This window comes from Mirounga angustirostris, unplaced genomic scaffold (assembly GCF_029215605.1).
Source record: "Mirounga angustirostris isolate CCGP_5_RB_7025 unplaced genomic scaffold, mMirAng1.0.hap1 SCAF_8, whole genome shotgun sequence".
In the NCBI taxonomy this organism is placed as follows: domain Eukaryota; kingdom Metazoa; phylum Chordata; class Mammalia; order Carnivora; family Phocidae; genus Mirounga; species Mirounga angustirostris.
In genome coordinates, this window is record NW_026991716.1 from 993,984 (window position 1) to 1,013,690 (window position 19,707).

The 19,707-nt window shown below is 51.4% G+C and overlaps 1 protein-coding gene across 2 annotated transcripts; it reads left to right on the forward strand.

Annotated features, from left to right (window-relative positions):
• Positions 1–289: 289 nt before the first annotated feature.
• Positions 290–18,355, forward strand: TRIM27 (tripartite motif containing 27). 2 transcript variants are annotated; one of them, XM_045866211.3, is made up of 8 exons: positions 292–1,018; positions 2,122–2,217; positions 4,528–4,758; positions 11,481–11,503; positions 13,239–13,354; positions 13,486–13,518; positions 14,906–14,932; positions 16,740–18,355. In XM_045866211.3, the coding sequence occupies exons 1-8, from the start codon at positions 599–601 to the stop codon at positions 17,333–17,335; spliced, it is 1,542 nt and encodes a 513-aa protein (XP_045722167.1). In that variant the 5' UTR covers positions 292–598; the 3' UTR covers positions 17,336–18,355. The 2 variants fall into 2 exon arrangements, with proteins under 2 accessions (XP_064453120.1, XP_045722167.1); XM_064597050.1 differs by lacking the exon at positions 14,906–14,932 and having other exon boundaries at positions 290–1,018.
• The last annotated feature ends 1,352 nt before the right edge of the window (positions 18,356–19,707 follow it).

Sequence of the window (19,707 nt, forward strand, 5' to 3'; positions counted from 1 at the left end):
CGGAGGCCTGGGCGCCCAGCAGGGCACCCAACAAAAGCCTCGGGGTCCAGGCCCGGGCCGCGGGAGCTCGCGCAAGCGGGGTCACGGCATCCCGGCCGCGGTCACCCGGCCCCGAGGAGCGCGCCCCCGCGCGTCGCGCCCCGCGCGGTGGCGGGGCCCCGCCCAGCGCTCCGAGAGGAACCGTGCGCACCCGAAGCCGCGAGCGCGCGTCGCGGGGCGGGCCCGCGCCAAGCCCCGCCCCGGCCCCGCCCCTTCCGCTCGCGCCGGATCCGCTCGGACGCGGCCACGTTGTCCTGCGCGCCCCGAGCGCCGGCCCCGCGAGTCCGGCCGGTGGCGCCCGTCGGCCGCCCCGTCGCGCAGCCGCGGGGCTCAGCGGGGCCCGGGACCCCCACGCCTGCTCGGCGGGGCGCCGCGGCGCAGGGAGGGCCGAGCCACGCGCGTCCGAGCTCCGGGCCGGGAGGCGCCGCCCTCCGCCCGCCCGCCCGCCCGCCTCTCCGCGCCGCCCGGAAGCCGCGAGCGGGAGGGCGCGCGGTAGGGTCGGGCTCCGCGCAGAGCTGGGCGCCGGCGCCCATGCCCGTGCGCCCCGCGGGCCCGCGCCATGGCCTCCGGGAGCGTGGCCGAGTGCTTGCAGCAGGAGACCACCTGCCCCGTGTGCCTGCAGTACTTCGCCGAGCCCATGATGCTCGACTGCGGCCACAACATCTGTTGCGCGTGTCTCACCCGCTGCTGGGGCGCGGCGGAGACCAACGTGTCGTGTCCGCAGTGCCGGGAGACCTTCCCGCAGCGGCACCTGCGGCCCAACCGGCACCTGGCCAACGTGACCCAGCTGGTGAAGCAGCTGCGCACCGAGCGGCCGTCGGGGCCCGGGGGCGAGATGGGCGTGTGCGAGAAGCACCGCGAGCCGCTGAAGCTGTACTGCGAGCAGGACCAGATGCCCATCTGCGTGGTGTGCGACCGGTCCCGCGAGCACCGCGGCCACAGCGTGCTGCCGCTCGAGGAGGCGGTGGACGGCTTCAAGGTGAGGGCCGCGCGGCGCGGGAGGGCGGCGGCGCCGGCGGCCGGGGGGAGCCCCGGGGCTCCCTCCTTTCCGCCTAGAAAATGGCTGGGCCGGACGTGTGCTTCACAGCCGTCACTTCCTCCCCGTCGCCCCAGGGCCTCGGCACTCGGATGTGGGAGAGCCTGCAGCTGCTGCGGAGGGCGGAGGTGTCCCACCCCACCCGCCCACCCCGGGGGCTCCCGGGCGCCCTACCCGCGGAGGCCCCTCCCTCCCTTGACGGTGGGACGACGTGCGTAAAAGCGGCACGCGTCGCCGCGCTCGTGCGCCGCTCGGGTCCCAGATGATCTCACACACAACGCTCGCACGTTGCCTGGCTGTGTGCGCGCCCGGCAGGTGCCCGTGGCGGGGTGCGCCGTCCTGTCCTGGAAGCCACGGAAAAGAGCAGCTCTTTGCTTCTGAAGTCGGTTAACCACCGTGAGACCCGAGATCACAGTTACCGTGAAGATTAAACGACATAAAGGGAGCGGGTGGCCCTTTGTGAACGGTTGAGTCCGCAGGCCGCCCAGCCAGCCAGCGACACGGAAGCGAAGTGCTGACTGGAAGAGTTGTGTCTGGCCGCACGGGAGGAAGGCGGGTGCTGTGTGGTGTTCTGTGTTGAGGCTCCAGCACAGGAAGGTGCCCCGTGACGTTTACCTGTGGGTACACGCGTGCGGTTGATCACTTAGCATTCATGGCACTTCCGGATGTATCATTTTACACCGGCAGTAACCCTGGAGTAGGTTGGGAAGGTGGTGTTTCCACGCCGCCTGCGAGGACAATGAGAGGGCACAGCATTTCCTCTGTATGCTTCTGTGGAGAGTCACAGCCCGCCCTGAGCCTCGAAAGCCACTCCCCTTTCCACTGAGCCCCGCAGTATCCTTCCGGGGATAGGCAGGTGACCCCTCAGCTCGAGCTGCACACAGACTGCCGAGGAGAGTGTGCGGACCCCCGTGCCCTGCGGATGTCCGCAAGCCCAGGACCGGCTCTAAGCAGGGAACGCGGGTTCCGTGTGATAAGCACATTAGCCATGCTGATGCTAAGGTCTGCCTAATCTTGAACTGTGCACCTGTGTTTGCTTTTCTCAGGAGCAAATCCAGAACCAGCTGGACCACCTGAAAAGAGTGAAGGACTTGAAGAAGAGGCGCCGGGCGCAGGGAGAGCAAGCGCGGGCTGAACTCTTGGTAAGGGTGTTTGGAATTCACAGGTAGAACTGCTTCTGTTAGCCACTCTGTGTTTTGTAAGGCTGGTGTTACTTCCCTTAACCTTAGCCAGTCAGGTCACCCGAAATTCCAGGTGTGGGTGAAACAACCCCAGATGGGAGTGGGGAACTCACCTGGAGAAACAAGGGATTCCACACGGCGGGGGGAGATGGATAGAAGAGCTGAGGTTGGAACCCCTGGGGATCTGACCTATCAAACGTTTAACCTGCTAGTCTTGTATAGATCAGGGTTGATCCTTGACAACGCTGATGTGGGTGAGGGTCTCGGGCACGGTTAGCTTCCTTTGGTGACATTCTGCAGATGGATGCTGACAGTGGCTGGGCAAGAGACTGATGTGCTCATTTGTGATAGGGATATTTGGGGCTTTTGTTTTGACAACCAAAAAAACAAAAAAAAAGTATGGAGACTTTTGTAACATATCCTTATATCCACCACATAGGTGCTCAAGCAATTTTTTTTTAACAGTAAATAAAATATGAGAAATTCCCAAGACGTGCCTGCATCTGAAAAGCAAACTCTTAGACTGGCAGTGTCTAGCAGCATCTTGCGAAATTTTGTCAGTCCTGGCCAGGGGGTAGGAAGGAACTTTTGGGCAGGGAACTTATTCTCCTGATGTCTTCAGGTACCACCATTTGTTCTGCCCGCACACTCCCCTGAGACCTCAGCTCCCCTAGCTTGAAAGCAGGGCTGACCGATGGACAGTCTGGTGTGCCTGAGTGGAATCCCCATGCACACAACCGTTGTGTCCTCTGTGGGAGGACTGTCAGAGGAGAAAAAGCCCTTCTCTGAGAATCGGGACACTTGGACGTACTTCTCGGCTCTGACACTAGCCAGCTGGATGGACGGGGAGAGTGATACACTCTCTCTGGCCTGTTTCCTCCTCTCTGAAATGGGCACGTTGGGCTCGACCTGTGGTTTTTCAGCAAGGCTGGTGCTGCCCTCTCTTTCCCTCCCGTGGTGTGTTCCTTTGGTTATCACTTGAGGAACTGAGTGACTGGGGAGGGGAGGGCAGAGATGCTGAATGTCCTGCTGTGCAAGGGCGTCCCATGCTGGGCAAAATTGTCCCGCCACCAGCGTGCCTGGGGCAGCCCCTTCCAGAAGCCCGGAATCAGTTGCTCTTTAAGGTCTCTTTCAGCTTTAATGTTTCATTTCTAAGGTTACATTGTATCACTTACGTCTTTGAAGGACTTTAGCTAAGGAGAGCTGTAACTTTACCAAAAGGATTTGGAACGAAGGTGTGTGCAGCCCAGTGAGTGCTTAGGAAGGGCAGAGGGAGGGACAGTTCATGGGGGAAGATTCTCAGGAGGAGGGGAGCGGAGAGCAGGTGTTGGCAAGCTTCCGTAAAGGGCCGGACAGGATTTTTGGCTCTGTGGGCCACATCGGCTCTGTCACAACCACTCAACTCTGTTGTCATAGCTCAAAGGCAGCCAAATACAAGATGTGAATGATGGGTCTGGCTGTGCCCCAATAAAACTACATTCCCCAGGAGTAAGTGAAGGTTGTTGCTGGCCCTTTGTTGAGCATGGAGCCCTAGAGCCCTGTCAGTGGGAGAGGGGTGGGGAAGGAAGGGCTGACTAACTTTGGCAAAGAATCTGTGCCCAGGGGGAACCACACCCACAGCCAGTGAGGAGGGGGTAGTTGAGGAACACTCCTGGAGGCCAGAAACGGGCACAGGCCACATGGGAAGGGCTTCAGGGACGCAGTCCCTGCCACGGTGCGAGGATTGAGTGTTCCAGTCTGGCCCCACGTGGCACATGGCCGACCCTGTCCCTTCCCCGGCCGCCTTTCATGGCTCCCAGTTGCAACAAAGTGTTGCCCCACCCGGCCTGCCAGGCAAGGTCTGTTCTGCCCTCTTACCTTCTCTGGCTTCCCCTCCACGCTCACGGGCTCTGCGGGACAGACTCCTTGCGGCGCCGTCTCCTTGCCGGCGTCATTCCCCCTGCCAGGAAAGCCTGTCTGCTCTCTGAGCACATGGTGCACTCCTGTCCTCCGACAAGCCTGTGTCCGCGCTGCTCCTGGGAAGGCTGGACCAGCTTCCCGCAGGGCAGGCCAACCTGTCCTCTCGCACCGTCTGTGCTTACTCACCTGCGACCGAGTTCTTTGTTATCCCCGGGGTAACTCACCTCTCAGCGCTGTGTGTCCAGTCGGTAAAGCCTGACAGCGGGAGGGGGTGGAGAAGGTGCCAGGGGGAGAGGGGAGTCGGGGAGGAGACGCGGAGGGCCTTAGAAGGGAGCCTTCCCCCTTCAGTGCCCGTCCCTGTCTCCGACACAGAGCCTGACCCAGATGGAGAGGGAGAAGATCGTCTGGGAGTTCGAGCAGCTCTATCACTCCTTGAAGGAGCATGAATACCGCCTCCTGGCCCGCCTCGAGGAGCTGGATCTGGCCATCTACAACAGCATCAATGGCGCCGTCGCCCAGTTCTCCTGCAACATCTCCCACCTGAGCGGCCTGATCACCCAGCTGGAAGAGAAGCAACAGCAGCCCACCAGAGAGCTCCTGCAGGTAGGCTGGGGGGCCCCGCTGCGCCGGCGCAGCTCGCCGGGCCTGCCGAGGGAAGCATGCCTCCCGGGGCTCTGGGCGACTCGCCTGGGACCGGGCAGTTGCGCTGTCTCACAGAAAGGGCAAAAGGAGGTCCTCAGGCCCAGGCCCGTCCTGCGCCGCGTGGTCTGGTCACACGCAAGGCTCTCGACCTCCCCGGGCCTCAGCGACCCCATGGAATGAGGGGTTCGGCCCCGTGCCATGTCAACAGACTGCCTCAGTGCAGCATCCTGTGACGTCACCGTCTGTGTGCGTCGAAACGGGGAGCACTTGAGTGGGAGCGGTTGGCCCGAGCGGTCCCGTGCCTTCAGCTTGGTGTCCCGCAGGTGACACAGCTGACCACGGGAAGTGAGCTGTCGTGCGTTCGCTGCATACCAACTGTTGTTGAGTTGGGCACTGTTCCAGGCACTGGGATTAAGTGGTGAAGAAGCTCTCCTGAAATTTATATTCTAATGTCCAGGGCAGACAGTTAAAGAAGTGAACAGTGAGGATAACGGGTGTTGATAAATGCCGTTAAAAGGGCTGATGGCACAGGGTAGGGGTCAGCAAACTGCCCCACCACCTGCTTTTGTATGTCCTGCAGGCTAAGCCTGGTTTTTACGGCTTTGGGGGAGTTTTTTTGGGTTTTTTTGTTTCTGTTTTCTTGGTATTTTTGTTGTTTGTTTTTTAGTGGGGAAGGAGCAGAGGGAGAGGGGAAGAGAGCATCTTAAGCAGGCTCCACACTCGGTGCAGAGCCCGACTGGGGGCTTGATCTCACCACCCTGAGATCAGGACCTGAGCTGAAATCAAGAGTTGGACGCTTAAACGACTGAGCCACCCAGGCACCCCTGGTTTTTACAGATTTATGTATTTATTTAGATTTTATTTCTTTGAGAGAGAGAAAGAGCGCACAAGCAGGGGGAGCAGTAGAGGGAGAAGCAGGCTCCCCGCTGAGCAGGGAGCCCGAAGCGGGGCTTGACCCCAGGACCCCGGGATCATGACCTGAGCCGAAGGCAGACGCTTAACGACTGAGCTCCCCAGGCACCCCTGGTTTTTACGGTTTTAAATGATTGGAAAAATCAGAAGAATTTTATTTCGAGGTATGTGAAATTATATAAAACTCAAGCTCTGCCGTCTGTCCATTTTATTGGCACGCAGCCACACGCATCCCGTTACGTGCCGGGCATGGTTACTTTCCACCAGCACAGCAGAGCAGAGTTGCAACCGCAAGACGATGCATGGCTCCCCAAACCCAAAATATGTACTGTCTAGCCTTTAAGAAAAAGTTTACTGACTCCTGCTTTAGAGTCATAAGAAGCCTAGCCTGGCGCCTTAACGAACACCAATATTTAACTGTCAGGGAGAAAAGGAAGAGTTTGCAACAGGAACACTTGGCCAGAGAAGCAGAGTGACCAGGAAAGGGAGTGGACAGCAGAGCCTCATGCATTTGAGGGCCGACGTCCATTTGGTTTAAAGCCGTGGGCATCACTGACGCCCTCAGACAGGACTGCCGCGGTGAGCAGTTTGGGCAGGAGCCGCGTTAGGGAGAGTGGGGACTGGCTGGGTGAGCAGCCACTGCAGGAGGAGGTGACTGTCAAGGAGGAAGACCATGAGGAGAGGTAAGAAAATGCTCAGAGGTGAGGTGGGATTGTGGGGCTTCATGAGGAGGGGATGCTTAAAGAAACAAGCTAAACATTCCGGAAAAGAATATGCAGGAGGAGAGTCTGTTGTAAGGATCCGGGTGAGGAGAATCACTGAAACTGTAAGAGTGATGGACTTACCACTCATGTCCGTGCCTGAGAAGACAAGGCAAGGGGACTAAGGCACATGTGTAGGAGGTATTTGGGGAGGAAGGGAGGGTCGGGGAGGTGGATGCAGGCAGGTTGAGGTTTGGTAGCAGAAATGCAGCGCTTCTATTCTCTTGACGTGAGAAAGCAGGATCCCCTGTTGCTTTTGGGCAGGAGTTAGGGAAAACATTAGCTTTGAAGATTACGGGGAAGTTTTGAAATTACCGTTTCAGAGTATGGGAAAACCAGGTGGTTTGTGAGACACAGTAGGATTGCTTAGTGGGTGACCGTCAGTGTGTACTGGGGCCAGTCTGCCTTGTGTGACTTTCTCTTCTGCTTTGCTTCCTGAGCCCAAGTCTGCTCTCGTGCAGACATAGGGAAAGCAGGTAGTGAGGTGCATCCTGGATTAGGACTTTATAAGATGGAGTTGAGGGTTTGGTTTGTTCTGTTATGGTGATAAAACATATATAGCATCAGTTCCATCATTTCGGCTATTTCAAAGTGTACAACTCAGTCGCATTTGGTAAGTAAGCAAGTAAGTGTTCAGTCATCACAACTGTGTGGTTCCAGAACACTGTCCTCACTGCAAAAGGAAACCTTGTATCCATTAAATGGTCACTCATTCCTTTCCACCGACTGGCGGCCATCAATCTGCTATGTGTCTCCAGGGGTTTGCCTATAATATGTGGCCTTTCGTGTCAATTTCTTTCACTCCTTGTACTTTTTTCAAGGTTCGTCTATCTTTTAGTGCGGATCAGTACTTCCCTTCTTTTTATGGCTGGCTAATATTCCGTTGTATGGATAAACACCACATGCTGTTTCCCTGTGTTGCATTCATGAGCTGACGGATATTTGCTTTGTTTCCACCGTTCGGTGGTTGTGAGCAGTGCTCTGTGAACATTAACACCGTGATGTGCTTCGGCAGCTTCTGGCATCATCTGTGCCGGGCACGTTCCAGTTTGAGTATATGCGCTGCCAAAGTGAGCACTGGAGGTTTTAATTTTTTTTTTTTAAGGTGGAAGATACTTGTGAGGACATTTTTGAACAGATGGGGTCTGTTGAAAGAGGGCTCGTGGACGTGGAATGAGAGGGAGAGAGGGTTATGGTGGATGTCATTGGAAAAGCGAGCTAAATCTTATTTAAAGAGGAAATATTAGAGGCAGCCCCACTGAGGTCAGGAACAGAGCAAGATGCCCACTATTGTCTACCCCTATTTAACGTTGTACTGGAGGTTTTAACCAGTGTAGTTAGATAAAACAACTACAAGCCTTTCCACCGGCACAGCAGAGTGGAGTTGCAACTGCAAGACGATGCATGGCTCCCCAAACCCAAAATATGTACTGTCTAGCCGTTAAAAGGGCTAGAATTGGAAAAGCCCGGGGCACCTGGCTCACTCAGTCACTGGAGCATGTGACTCTTGATCTCCGGGTTGAGTTTGATCCCCATGTTGGGTATAGAATTTACTTAAAAATAAAATCTTTAGGGACGTCCGCCTGGGTGGCTCAGTCGGTTAAGCGTCTGCCTTCGGCTCAGGTCATGATCCCAGGGCCCTGGGATCGAGTCCCGCATCCGGCACCCCGCTCTGCGGGGAGCCTGCTTCTCCCTCTGCCTCTGTCTCTCTGTCTCTCATGAATAAATAAATAAAATCTTTAAAAATAAATAAATAAAATAAAATCTTTAAAAAAAAAGAATTAGAAAAGACATTAAACTATCTTATTTAGAGAATATGTGTTATGTAATTATAAAATAAAAAGTCAGTGCTATAATTAATTAAAGAATTCAGCAAGGCAGCAGGATGTAAGATAGACAGAAATCAGCAGCCTTTGTATGCACAGATAACCACCAGAATACATTTTAGAAAAGGATACGCCATTTCCAATTGAGAAAAAAAGGTAAAATACCTGGGAATAAACTTATAAGCAATGTGTGAAAACCTGTGTGGAAAATATTATAAAACATTCCTGATGGACACAAGATAGACTTGAACTAATAAAAAGACATCTCTTGTTCTTGGCTAAGAACATGTCAACATCATCACATCAGTTTGTCATAAGTTAATTTATAGACTTAATGCAATTCCAACAAAAAACACAACACACTTTATCTGGAGCTAGACAAATTGATGGTAAAGTTCAGATAGAAAAATAAGCCCAGAAAAATAGCTGGGAAACACAGAAAGAAGAGCCGTGGGTGGGAACTGGCCCTATTAGACATTAAAACATACTATAATGCCTGTGTAACCAAGACAGCTATTACCATAGCACAACGGAAAAACACACACTGTAACCATTCAGAAGACCAGTGTCACGGGCTGCCTGGGGGGCTCAGTCAGTTGAGCGTCTGACTCTTGATTTTGGCTCAGGTCATGATCTCAGGGTCCTGGGATCGAGCCCCGCATCGGGCTCTGTGCTCAGCAGGGAGTCTGCTTGAGATCCTCCCTCCCTCTCCCTCTGCTCCCATGCACACTCTCTCTCGCTAAAATAATAAATAAATAGGTCAAATTGAAAGAAAATCGCAGCAAATATCACAAATAGGGATAATAGAAATGGTATATAAAGAACATTCAAAAAATTGAGGGGAGGTGAAGACAAGTTCTATAGAAAAATGAGCAAAAGATATGAACAGGCAGTTTGCAAAAGAAAAGTAAAATTGGACCATGAACTTGTGAAAATGTGTTCTACTGTACTTTTAATAAGATGCAAATTAAAAACCATACTATAATACCCTTTCTCCCCCATTGGAATAGCAAAGTTATCTTAATTCAGTACACCGTTAGCAAGGATGTGAGAGAGTGAATCTCATGCTGGTGGGAAGACATTGTTTTGGCAGCATTTAACAAAAGTATACATGCAGTTAGAATTTGACCAAGAATCCTTTCAGGAATTTACCTTGAAGATACGAAAATATGTACAAAAATACATACACACAAGGTTACTCGATGTAACATTGTTTGTAATGCAAAATATTGGGAAAAACCCACCTTCCAAACCAAGAAGAGTGGTTGAATCAACTGTGTGTTTGTGTATACCATGGAATAATATGCAACTGTACAGAAGAGTAAGGAAGATACTATGAACTGCTAAGAGTGGTTTCCGGAATGTATTGTTAAGTGAAAATCATAGTGCAAAATACGAAGTGTGCTACTTTTTTGTATGAAAAAAAGATAATTGGAATATCATGTATCTGCTTATTTTTGCAGAGGAAACAGTGGAGGGGTAAACCAGATGGGAATGGGGAAAATGGGGTGGGAAAGGATAGGATAAAAAGTGACAGAGACTCTCTGGCCAAGTTTCAGACTTTTTTTTTTTTAAAGATTTTATTTATTTATTAGAGAGAGACAGAGATAGTCACAGAGATCATTAGCGAGCTGAGCAGGGAGCCCGATGCGGGACTCGATCCCAGGACCCTGGGACCATGACCTGAGCCGAAGGCAGACGCTTAACGACTGAGCCTCCCAGGCGCCCCGGTTTCAGACTTTTTGAGCACCAAAATGAATAAGAACAGTGATGGATCATAACCTATTAAAATAAGAATATATGAGTCCACACTAATAATACATGGGGAAGTTACTCCTTCTAGTAAAATGTTGACTAACAAAGAAGGAATTTTGAAGCTAGCCAACGACCCTTTTACCATCATAGTAGAAGCTATTTCAGACAGTAATTATCAATGGATGCTAAATCTAAGGGAGGAAGTTTGACAAGAATTAGAGTATTAACATAATTTCGAAGTATCATTTTTAGATTGCTTCTTAGTTACAAAAGGAAAGATAGCAGCTATTCAGTGATCAACATACGGCCAGTAAGGGGCAAGTGAGTATCATGTACCTTTAGAAGGACATACCATACACTAGTCAAAGATGACACAGCCTGGACTTAATCATGGGGGGAATGGCTGACAAACTCCAACGGAGGGAAGGCCTCCTGGAGAATGAATGGCCTGTATTAAACCAACGTCAGTGTCACAAGAGAAATCAGTGCTAAGGAACGATTCCAGATACGGGTGGTGATAGCTCAGTGTGGAGAATGGTCATGGATTACTGAGCGGGGAGGTGAGTAGCTGCAAGTAACTTTGTTGGTTAAACTAGACTATGGCTGTGGGTTAGAGAAAGGTTCATTTAGATCGTTGATTTATTGATCATTAGATCAATGTTCCTTTTCCTGGGTTTGATAACTGGACTGTAGCTGTGTAAGAAAACGTACTTGCCCTTAGGAAATACAGAAGTCTAAGGGGGCAAAGATACATTATGTACTGGAAAGAGTGATCTCTCAAATGGTTCTGAATATAAACATGGTTATAATAATCTGCTAAGTCTGGGAAGGAGTATACGGGAGCTCTGAGCTAGCAGCTTTTCTGTGTATTTGAAATTATTTCACAATAAGAAGTCCAAGCAAGCAGGACAAGTAGGCAGTTGTGGTCCAAGGGTGGGATACTTGTTAGGAAATGTGAAGTCGTGGGCGCCTGGGTGGCTCAGTTGGTTGGGCGACTGCCTTCGGCTCAGGTCATGATCCTGGAGTCCCGGGATCGAGTCCCGCATCGGGCTCCCTGCTCGGCAGGGAGTCTGCTTCTCCCTCTGACCTTCCTCCCTCTCATGCTCTTTGTCTCTCATTCTCTCTCTCAAATAAATAAATAAATAAAATCTTTAAAAAAAAAAAAAAAAAAAAAAAAAAAAAAAAAGAAGGAAATGTGAAGTCGTGAGATCCTTGCCAGTAGGGCAGGAGTAGGGCATAGGAAATGCTGGGGTAGTAAACAGCGTGCATCCCAGATTTTTAGCTCCTCGACTGTGAGTCCTGTTCCTTGTCTCCCTGGCTTCTCGCAGGAGGGCCAGCCGGTAGCTGGGTTTTCAGCAAATATCTGAAAGAAGACTGAAGTTATGACTTCTATGACTTCTCATGGTTATCCTTTTCCTTTCTCTTGTAGGACATCGGGGACACATTGAGCAGGTACTGTGTTCTCCCTCCCCAGTGTTAAATCAAGTGCAGGAGGATGTTTCCCTCATGCTCATAAATCCTGGAAGGAGCCCTGAGAAGGACATCTTACCAGAGTGACACATAACCCTGCCCGTCTCTGAACAAGTCACTTGTGTGCAAAGAGCTAGATGGACCTGTTCTCAGTAAAGCTCAGGAATTACTGACAATCTGGGAGGCTGAGGGTAGGATGGGGCTACCGTGGTTTGTGACGACGCCTCCATGGAGAGTGAAGGGTCACACACACCTGGGCGAAGTGCATGGTTTCTTGTGGTCATTGCTGCTTCAGGGTTTCCGAGTCCTCCCGCCACTGCCCCCTAATTCTGTAAAGGGGAAAATACGGCGTCAGAAGAGTGTGACTGGCTCAGAGTTACAGAATTAGTGCTGGGTCACCTGGATTCTGGCTCTCGTTCTCATTATTGCTTGGCTGTGTCATCAGGTGGGGGTGAGGAGAAGCTCTGGGAGCAGGGAGACCTCTAAGTGGGCAGATGGCAAGGCTTGTGTTGCAGGGCAGACGAGGGCAAGCGGGGTCGGCCTTGGGAACATGCTGTTTGTGCAGGAGAGCCCACAGGGACAGAGACTGACTTTGAAGGAGCCAAACTTTGAAGCTGGTGCAGATACTGAATGGTGAAAACCCTCCAGAGGAACGCAGCCGGGCTGTGTGGGAACGTTTGCGGGGCTGGGGCAGGGCCTTGTAGATGGGTTGGGCCGGCTGGGAGTGCCATGTGGGTAGCTTATGTTGGTAAAATTGAGGGTTTTGAGGGAGAGGGGTTAGAACGTGTCCAGTCCTAGCCTGATGGCCCCAGCAATTACTGCCCTGACTTGTTACCTTTGCTTTTCGATGCCAGTCTCGTTCTGGTCCAGCACAGGGAGCTAGATCTTCAGAGCCTCGCACTTGGTGACATTAAAGTTTGGGTTTGGCTATATGAGAGAGGAAACCCAAAATTTCATTGGCTTAAGGCTTACACGTAATTTAAGACATTGTTGCCATGTAGGAAATGTGCAGGTAGGTAGCCCTGGGCTGGGCTGCTGGTCTCCTTCCCTTCACTCTCCTGCCGTCCCTGAGTCTTGGTCCTTGATCTGGCAGTCCAACATGGTTCAGCCAGCCCGGGGGGGTAAGTCACAGTGCCACAGTGCACTCCTTTTTAAGCAGGCTTCTCAAATTACCACGAGACACTCCTTACCTCTTAATGGCCAGAACTCGGTCACAAGGTCCCATCTAGACTGGGCAGCCATGAACCCCGTATAACTTGGAAGATGGGAGACAGGGATATTGGGGAGGCAACCGGCAATCGGTTTTTGCCATGGACCCCCTGAGCAGGGCGGGTACCTGTCTGGAGGGCCTCTCTCCGTATTTGGGAACCTGAGGGCTCTGGGTTGTTGCCGACCATGAATCTCCAGGACTTTGTCTAGGAATCTAGTGCTTTCTGGCAAGGTCAGCCTTAGGTTCAGTTTAATTCAGTAAACCTTTTTGAGGACAAGCCATTTGAAAATCCATGAGCTAGGTGCGACGGGGGGAATGAAAATGAGTAAGATGTTTCTCCTGCTCTTGTCTAGAGGATCACAGTCTAGGAGGAGGACAGGGAGAGAAGTGTGGTGGCTGCTTTTAAGGACCTGCCAGTCAGTCTAACCCGGGCTTTGTCTGGGCCCCTCAAGGTGTGGGGGTGGGGGAGGGAGTTACTCATTTTTTTTTTTTTTTTTTTTAACTTAGAGCTGAAAGAATCAGGATCCCTGAGCCCTGGATCACACCTCCAGATCTGCAAGAGAAAATCCACATTTTTGCACAAAAATGTCTATTCTTGACCGAGAGCCTGAAGCAGTTCACAGGTAGTATGAGGAGAAGGGTCCATCAGGGGAAATGCATTTATGCTCTGAATATCTGTGTCTTGACTGAGAGGAGGATATATTTTCCAGCCAGATGCGGGATGCAAACTGATGGTCTTCTTTTCTCTCCTTAGAAAAAATGCAGTCAGATATGGAGAAAATCCAAGGTAAATTCATGTATTTACTGGGCTTTTGATGCTGAAGTTTCCTGGGAAGATGGACATCTGCTTTAAAAGTGGGGGGAAATGTGAGGGGGGGTGACACCCACTGGCCAGCCTCCTCGGATCTTCTGCATCTTCCCTTTGCTTTAATTGTTTCAATTAATATCTTCTTCTTTGAATATGAAGTCCTTTATATACACTCAGCTCTCAGTCTATTTTGATGGGGGGTGAAAAACAGGCAGTCCAAAAATGAATTAATCCAGAATAAAGAATGAACAGAAACTATGCTAGCTGCATTTCACTTAAGCTGGTATTTAAAGTTATGATTTGCCGAGCTCCTCCTGCTCGTGGGCATTGGTGCCGGCTGGGATGGGGGGAATCAAGCAGCACTTATTAGGTAAAGTGGTTTAGGTATTCAAGGGAAGCCCTTCTACGTGTAAAATTTTCTTTTTCTTTTTTTTAAAGACTTTATTTATTTATTTGACAGAGAGAGAGAGATAGCGAGAGCAGGAACACAAGCAGGGGGAGTGGCAGAGGGAGAAGCAGGCTTCCCATTGAGCAGGGAGCCCGATGGGGGACTCGATCCCAGGACCCTGGGATCATGACCTGAGCCGAAGGCAGATGCTTAACGACTGAGCCACCCAGGCGCCCAACATGTAAAATTTTCTGTTCATGAGCCACATTCGGTTAGGAGTTGGCCCTATCCTAAGTGCTAAAATTCCTGGACAGTCTAGTGGGATCTGAAACCTCTATATATAGGTAAACCCTTTTTTTAATTGTTACACATCACAAATCCCCAAATCTCTGGTGATTTCCTGTGTGATGTATCCTAAGACCTTGTTTGCACTCTATCTTTTCAGGTACATATGTAGGGGACACTCAAATGTCTTCCACCATCAAACGAATAGGGACAAACTGCACTAGACATTGTGGGTGACACTGGAAGGCATGACTCCTTGATCAGGCTCTCATTGATTTCTCCTTCTCCCCTGCCACTTAAAAGGCTCATGAGAGCTTATTTGTGAACATGCTTTGTCCACTGTTAAGTGCCTCTGAAGTGAGTGGTCTTTTTTGCCCCAGCGTGGCAGTGGGCATCTCCCAGTTGAGCCACCCAGCCTCTAGAACAGAGGTGGCTTATGAAAGCCGAGAGTTGCATATGACGTGGACTTGGAACCGTGTTTCCCCCTGCAGGGCTGTCCCTGTTCCTTTAGGGCTCTTGGTTGAGCGATGGAGTCAGATGGTGCGTAGAGAAGTCAGCACATGACTGACAACGGCAGTTCCGGGCTGTCTAATGCGACCGTAGCCTTACGGGGACTCTAACGGGAGTTCCTTCAGTTAGGTTGTCCTTGGAAATACTCACACATACGTAACTACTTCTCTCTTGTTCTTTCAGAATTGAGAGAAGCTCAGTTATACTCAGGTAGGTGATGGAGGCAAAACCATATGGAAACAGGAGTAAAAGTCCTAAAGACCTAACTACTGTTGTGAATGATTTTGGAAATAGCCTAAATTGGGGTTCTTTAGATTACGTGTATCAAAGTGATAAACAGCAACCACAAAAAAAACCATTGATTGTTTCTGTGTGTTTACAATATCTTTGCCTCCCAAAATGCCTCAGAGCTGAAGCCAATGACCTTTGAAGGAGGAGGAAATCAAGCTCAGGTGCTTGATTAGAAGCTGCAGTCCCCAGTGGGTGCTCTGCAAAAAGCAGTCATCCTTCCAGAGAGTTAGGGGGCCCGATTCTTCTTCTTTTTTTTTTTTTTTTAAGATTTTATTTATTTATTTGACAGAGAGAGACAGCAAGAGAGGGAACAGAAGCACGGAGAGTGGGAGAGGGAGAAGCAGACTCCCCACTGAGCAGGGAGCCCGATGTGGGGCTCGATCCCAGGACCCCGGGATCATGACCTGAGCCAAAGGCAAACGCTCAACATGGAGCCACCCAGGCGCCCCTGAGTGCTGGGGAGTGTAGGAATCTCGGGTCATCCCCTCTCTGCTGGGGCAGGAATTGAAGCTCCCCGAATGGTCCGGAGACTGGGTGAATCTGTGGTCCCAGGGGTATTCCCATCTCGGGTGTGTACTTCCCATCGTTAGTTGGAATCGTCCCTGAAGAGAGGTGTACAGCAGGTGTTCTCTCCATGCTGTCCGCCACTGGTCCGTATTTGTTCTTTCAGCAAGTATTAGCTGGGTACTGTGCATAAGTCCTACGCTGTCTAACGTTGTGCGGGCTTCTCTAGGGGGAACAGAAGAGCTCGGAGTGTGGTGTCTGACTGGGGCATGAGGCACACCCACGACCTGGGGGACAGCTCAGTGACTGCTGTGCACGGATGGTTGAACCACGAGCCTGCTACCCGGGGCTCTTGGTCACCTCCACTGTTGCCCGTCATGACCCTTCTGTGGGAGTCACTTAGCCTGAGCCGTGGTCCGGAGAGGCAGTGCTGGGCAGCGTTCCTCCTGAGCAAGACTTGAGCAGCAGCTGAGGGAATCATAGCAGTGCTTTAAAGCAGGAGGGCAGCACGGACACAAGATGCTGTGCAGCTGAGCCCCCGAGCCCATGACATTGATGGCAGTTTCAGGTTTAGGAGAGGGGGAGTGGCATGGCTGGTTAACAGCAGCTTTTTGAGGAAGACATGAGTGTTGCATGGGACATTAGAAAAAGATGAACGGGGTTTGCACGGCTGAGTAAAGATCTCATGGAATGGAGGATATAAAAGAGTGATTTTTTTAAAGATTATTTATGTTAGTGTGCGTGCACGCATGGATGGAGGGGGAGAGAGAAACCCAAGCAGATACTGCTCTGAGCACAGAGCCTGTCAGGGGCCCCGATCCCACGACCCTGAGATCACGACCTGAGCCGAAACTAAGAGTTGGACGCTCAACCGACTGCACCACCCAGGCGCCCCCAGAAGAGTGAAACAGGTTCCAGAACCCCAAAGTTTAACTTGGGAATTCAGTTTATAATGGATACTGTGGCTTAAGATGTTTAAAAGAGAGGGAATGGAGGTAAGATCTCAGTACCTTCAATATATCTTGGCTTAGGAAAGTAATCAGCTATTCCAAACAATAATTTTTGGAATGTAAACTGAGGGATGAATTCCGTAAGATGAATGCAGCCTCCCGTGGGACGCTCGTGTTCTCTTCCTGGGGGGGTGGGAATGAGCTGGGTGTCCTCTGGTGTGCTCTCCTGGCCCTCGGCTGACCCCCCGTCCGTCCCCTCCGTGTCTCCGCAGTGGATGTGACTCTGGACCCAGACACAGCCTACCCCAGCCTGATCCTCTCCGATAACCTGCGGCAAGTGCGGTACAGTTACCTCCAGCAGGACCTGCCTGACAACCCCGAGCGGTTCAATCTCTTTCCCTGTGTCTTGGGCTCTCCATGCTTCATCGCTGGGAGACATTATTGGGAGGTAGAGGTGGGAGATAAAGCCAAGTGGACCATAGGTGTCTGTGAAGACTCAGTGTGCAGAAAAGGTGGAGTCACTTCGGCCCCCCAGAATGGATTCTGGGCAGTGTCCTTGTGGTATGGGAAAGAATACTGGGCTCTTACCTCCCCAATGACTGCCCTCCCCCTGCGGACCCCTCTCCAGCGGGTGGGGATTTTCTTGGACTATGATGCTGGCGAGGTCTCCTTCTACAACGTGACAGAGAGGTGTCACACCTTTACTTTCTCTCACGCTACCTTCTGTGGGCCTGTCCGGCCCTACTTCAGTCTGAGTTACTCGGGAGGGAAGAGCGCAGCCCCTCTCATCATCTGCCCCATGAGCGGCATCGATGGGTTTTCTGGCCATGTTGGCAGTCATGCTCATTCCATGGAGACCTCCCCTTGAGGAGGTGAACTGGGGCCAAGAGGGCCGTGGGCCATAATCCTACCCCAGGCATAAGGCGTCTTGTTGCCTTGCCTCGTTCCGCTGGTCACGGCTGGAAGTCCTCGCCACTCCCCATGACCTGCCGTGGGACACGGGTGTCCACTCTCCTTTCCCTTCCCAGGCAAACTGTCAGATTGCCCAGAAATAAAAACCCGGTGTCCACCTCCGGTGTTTCCACACTTCGGGTTTTACACATTACTGGAGGGGATAAAGAGTAGGGATAACCCTTGGAGAGCCATCAGGATACTTCACTGTGGCTCGGCCTGGCTTCCCCTGGTTCAGCCCCACATAGTGATCGTGGATATTTGCTGTTTTCCGGACCAGGGCTCCTTTCTAAGAACTTGAGTGGACCTACCTGGCCTGTCAGCATGGCTCCCTCTATCCCGGTTTTTCCTTTGGGAATAGTACCTCTGCCCCTAGTTCCCATTCTGCCGTAGTTTTATTAACTCCATTAAAGAGGCCTACATGTGTTTTGATTAGTTACAGTTATTTTACAATAATGGTGGGAAATGGCCCCACCTCTGTTACGAGATAATGTTCTAATCAATGTGCTCTTTGCCTCTGTATCTTTTCCGAGGGCTTTGTCTGCTCCCTTCATTCTAATGAAAGGTGTATCCTGGTGTTGGGTGCACATCGTCCAGGATAATTTTCTGCCAGCACCATCCATTGTTCCTAGATCCCCTCCCACTCCCATTTGTGGACTGACGGTCAGTCATACACCATCCCTGGAATGATTCTGAGGCAGTATTCCGGGGACTTGCCTCCTTTTCTCCATTTCCTCTGGGGAATGGGGGAATTGACCTTTCTAATATGTGTACCATCAAGGGGCAGTTCCATCCCCATAGCCATTGGGTCACGAGGCATTCTGGGGCCAGAAGGCTAAGGCAGATGACTTCAAGCCCCCACAGTGGTTCTTAGTCCTGCTTCCCTTTGGGTACATGACCCTCTGTTTGAAAATAAAGTGAGTATGGATGTTGTTTACATTGTTGTTTTCTGGGTCTTGGTAGGATTGCGTTCGTAGAGGCTGGGGTGGGATTGAAGGGGTTGGTAATGGCGTTGATTTCTGTTAAGGGTCCAGAGTCCTGTTCTGGCCAATATTGTACTTCAAACTGGATGATAAAACTACTTTGCAGGACCACGTCACTGTCTCACGGTGTTGAGAAAGTAGTGTTGGCCATCCATAATTTCACCAGGAAAGGGTTCTCTCAAGTCCTTTTTATCACTGGCGGTGGGAGGATGCAGCAATGCTTGGCATAGATCAGAGGGCCCAGACCACCAGCCTAAGCCCCTGGGGGTGCAAAGGCCGCCGCGTGCCGAGGAGGCAAGACCAGGCTGAGAGAACAGCTTCGTTCCGGGGATTTGGATCTTTTCTGCGTCTGGACATGGCCTCAGAAGACAAGATTGTATGGTCTATACTCCGTCCTATGCAGAGCATTGAGGTCCCATGGCTGAAGATCATGAATTGGTGATATCATGTCCTAATTCATTCATCTCTTCATTCTGTTAAAGGGAATAACATAACCAGGACCTATAGAGAGGGGCTTCCATGAGGAGACTGTGTGTGTATGTAAAATACTATTAACACAGACACGGACCAAGGCGCACAGTAGTTTTTGAATGGTCCTAACAGCCGCACTCTGTAGGGTTGCCCTTATTTTAGAGATGCAGAAACGGAAGCACAGAGAGGGCATGTGGCTCATCCAAGGTGCACAGCTAGGAAGTAGCTGAGGCAGCCTTCAGACAAAGATGGAACACTCAACCACATACACCTTGTCCTTCCCCTCAGGATGTGTGCATTGTGCTTTTCCGTGTGGGAAGGCAGAGCGTTGGCTGGAAGCCTTCAAGTGCTGGTCCATTGACCCAGGTACCTGCCTAAACAGGAACTGTCTACTTGAGATGTAAGGGTCTGCAGTTGGAAAGTTGGGCGTAGAGTCCCAGTCAAACCTGCATTCCAGTTTCGCTTAGTTTAGTGCACAGGGGCAGGGAGGAGGAATAAGGACGCGCAAAGAGGACGCCTTGCAGGTGTCCCAAGAAAACGTGTCCCTGGCATGGACGCCCAGTCCTTGTGGCCAGTGTTGGAGTGGTGTCCAGGCTCAGAGTGGCTCCTCAGGGAACCCAGTGCTCTGGGGGCAGCATTTATAGGAACGTCAGCCGCAGCTAGAAAAAGTGTCAGAAGACCACCTACCTTACAATACCCTTTTTACAATATGAACAAAAGGACTGGTTACCAGTGGGGTGTGTGGGATGATGGCAAAGACCTGGAGGGACAGGTTCATATGTTACTGGTTATCTTCTGGTTCTTGTGGTGGGTTCATAGGTATTTAGACATTATT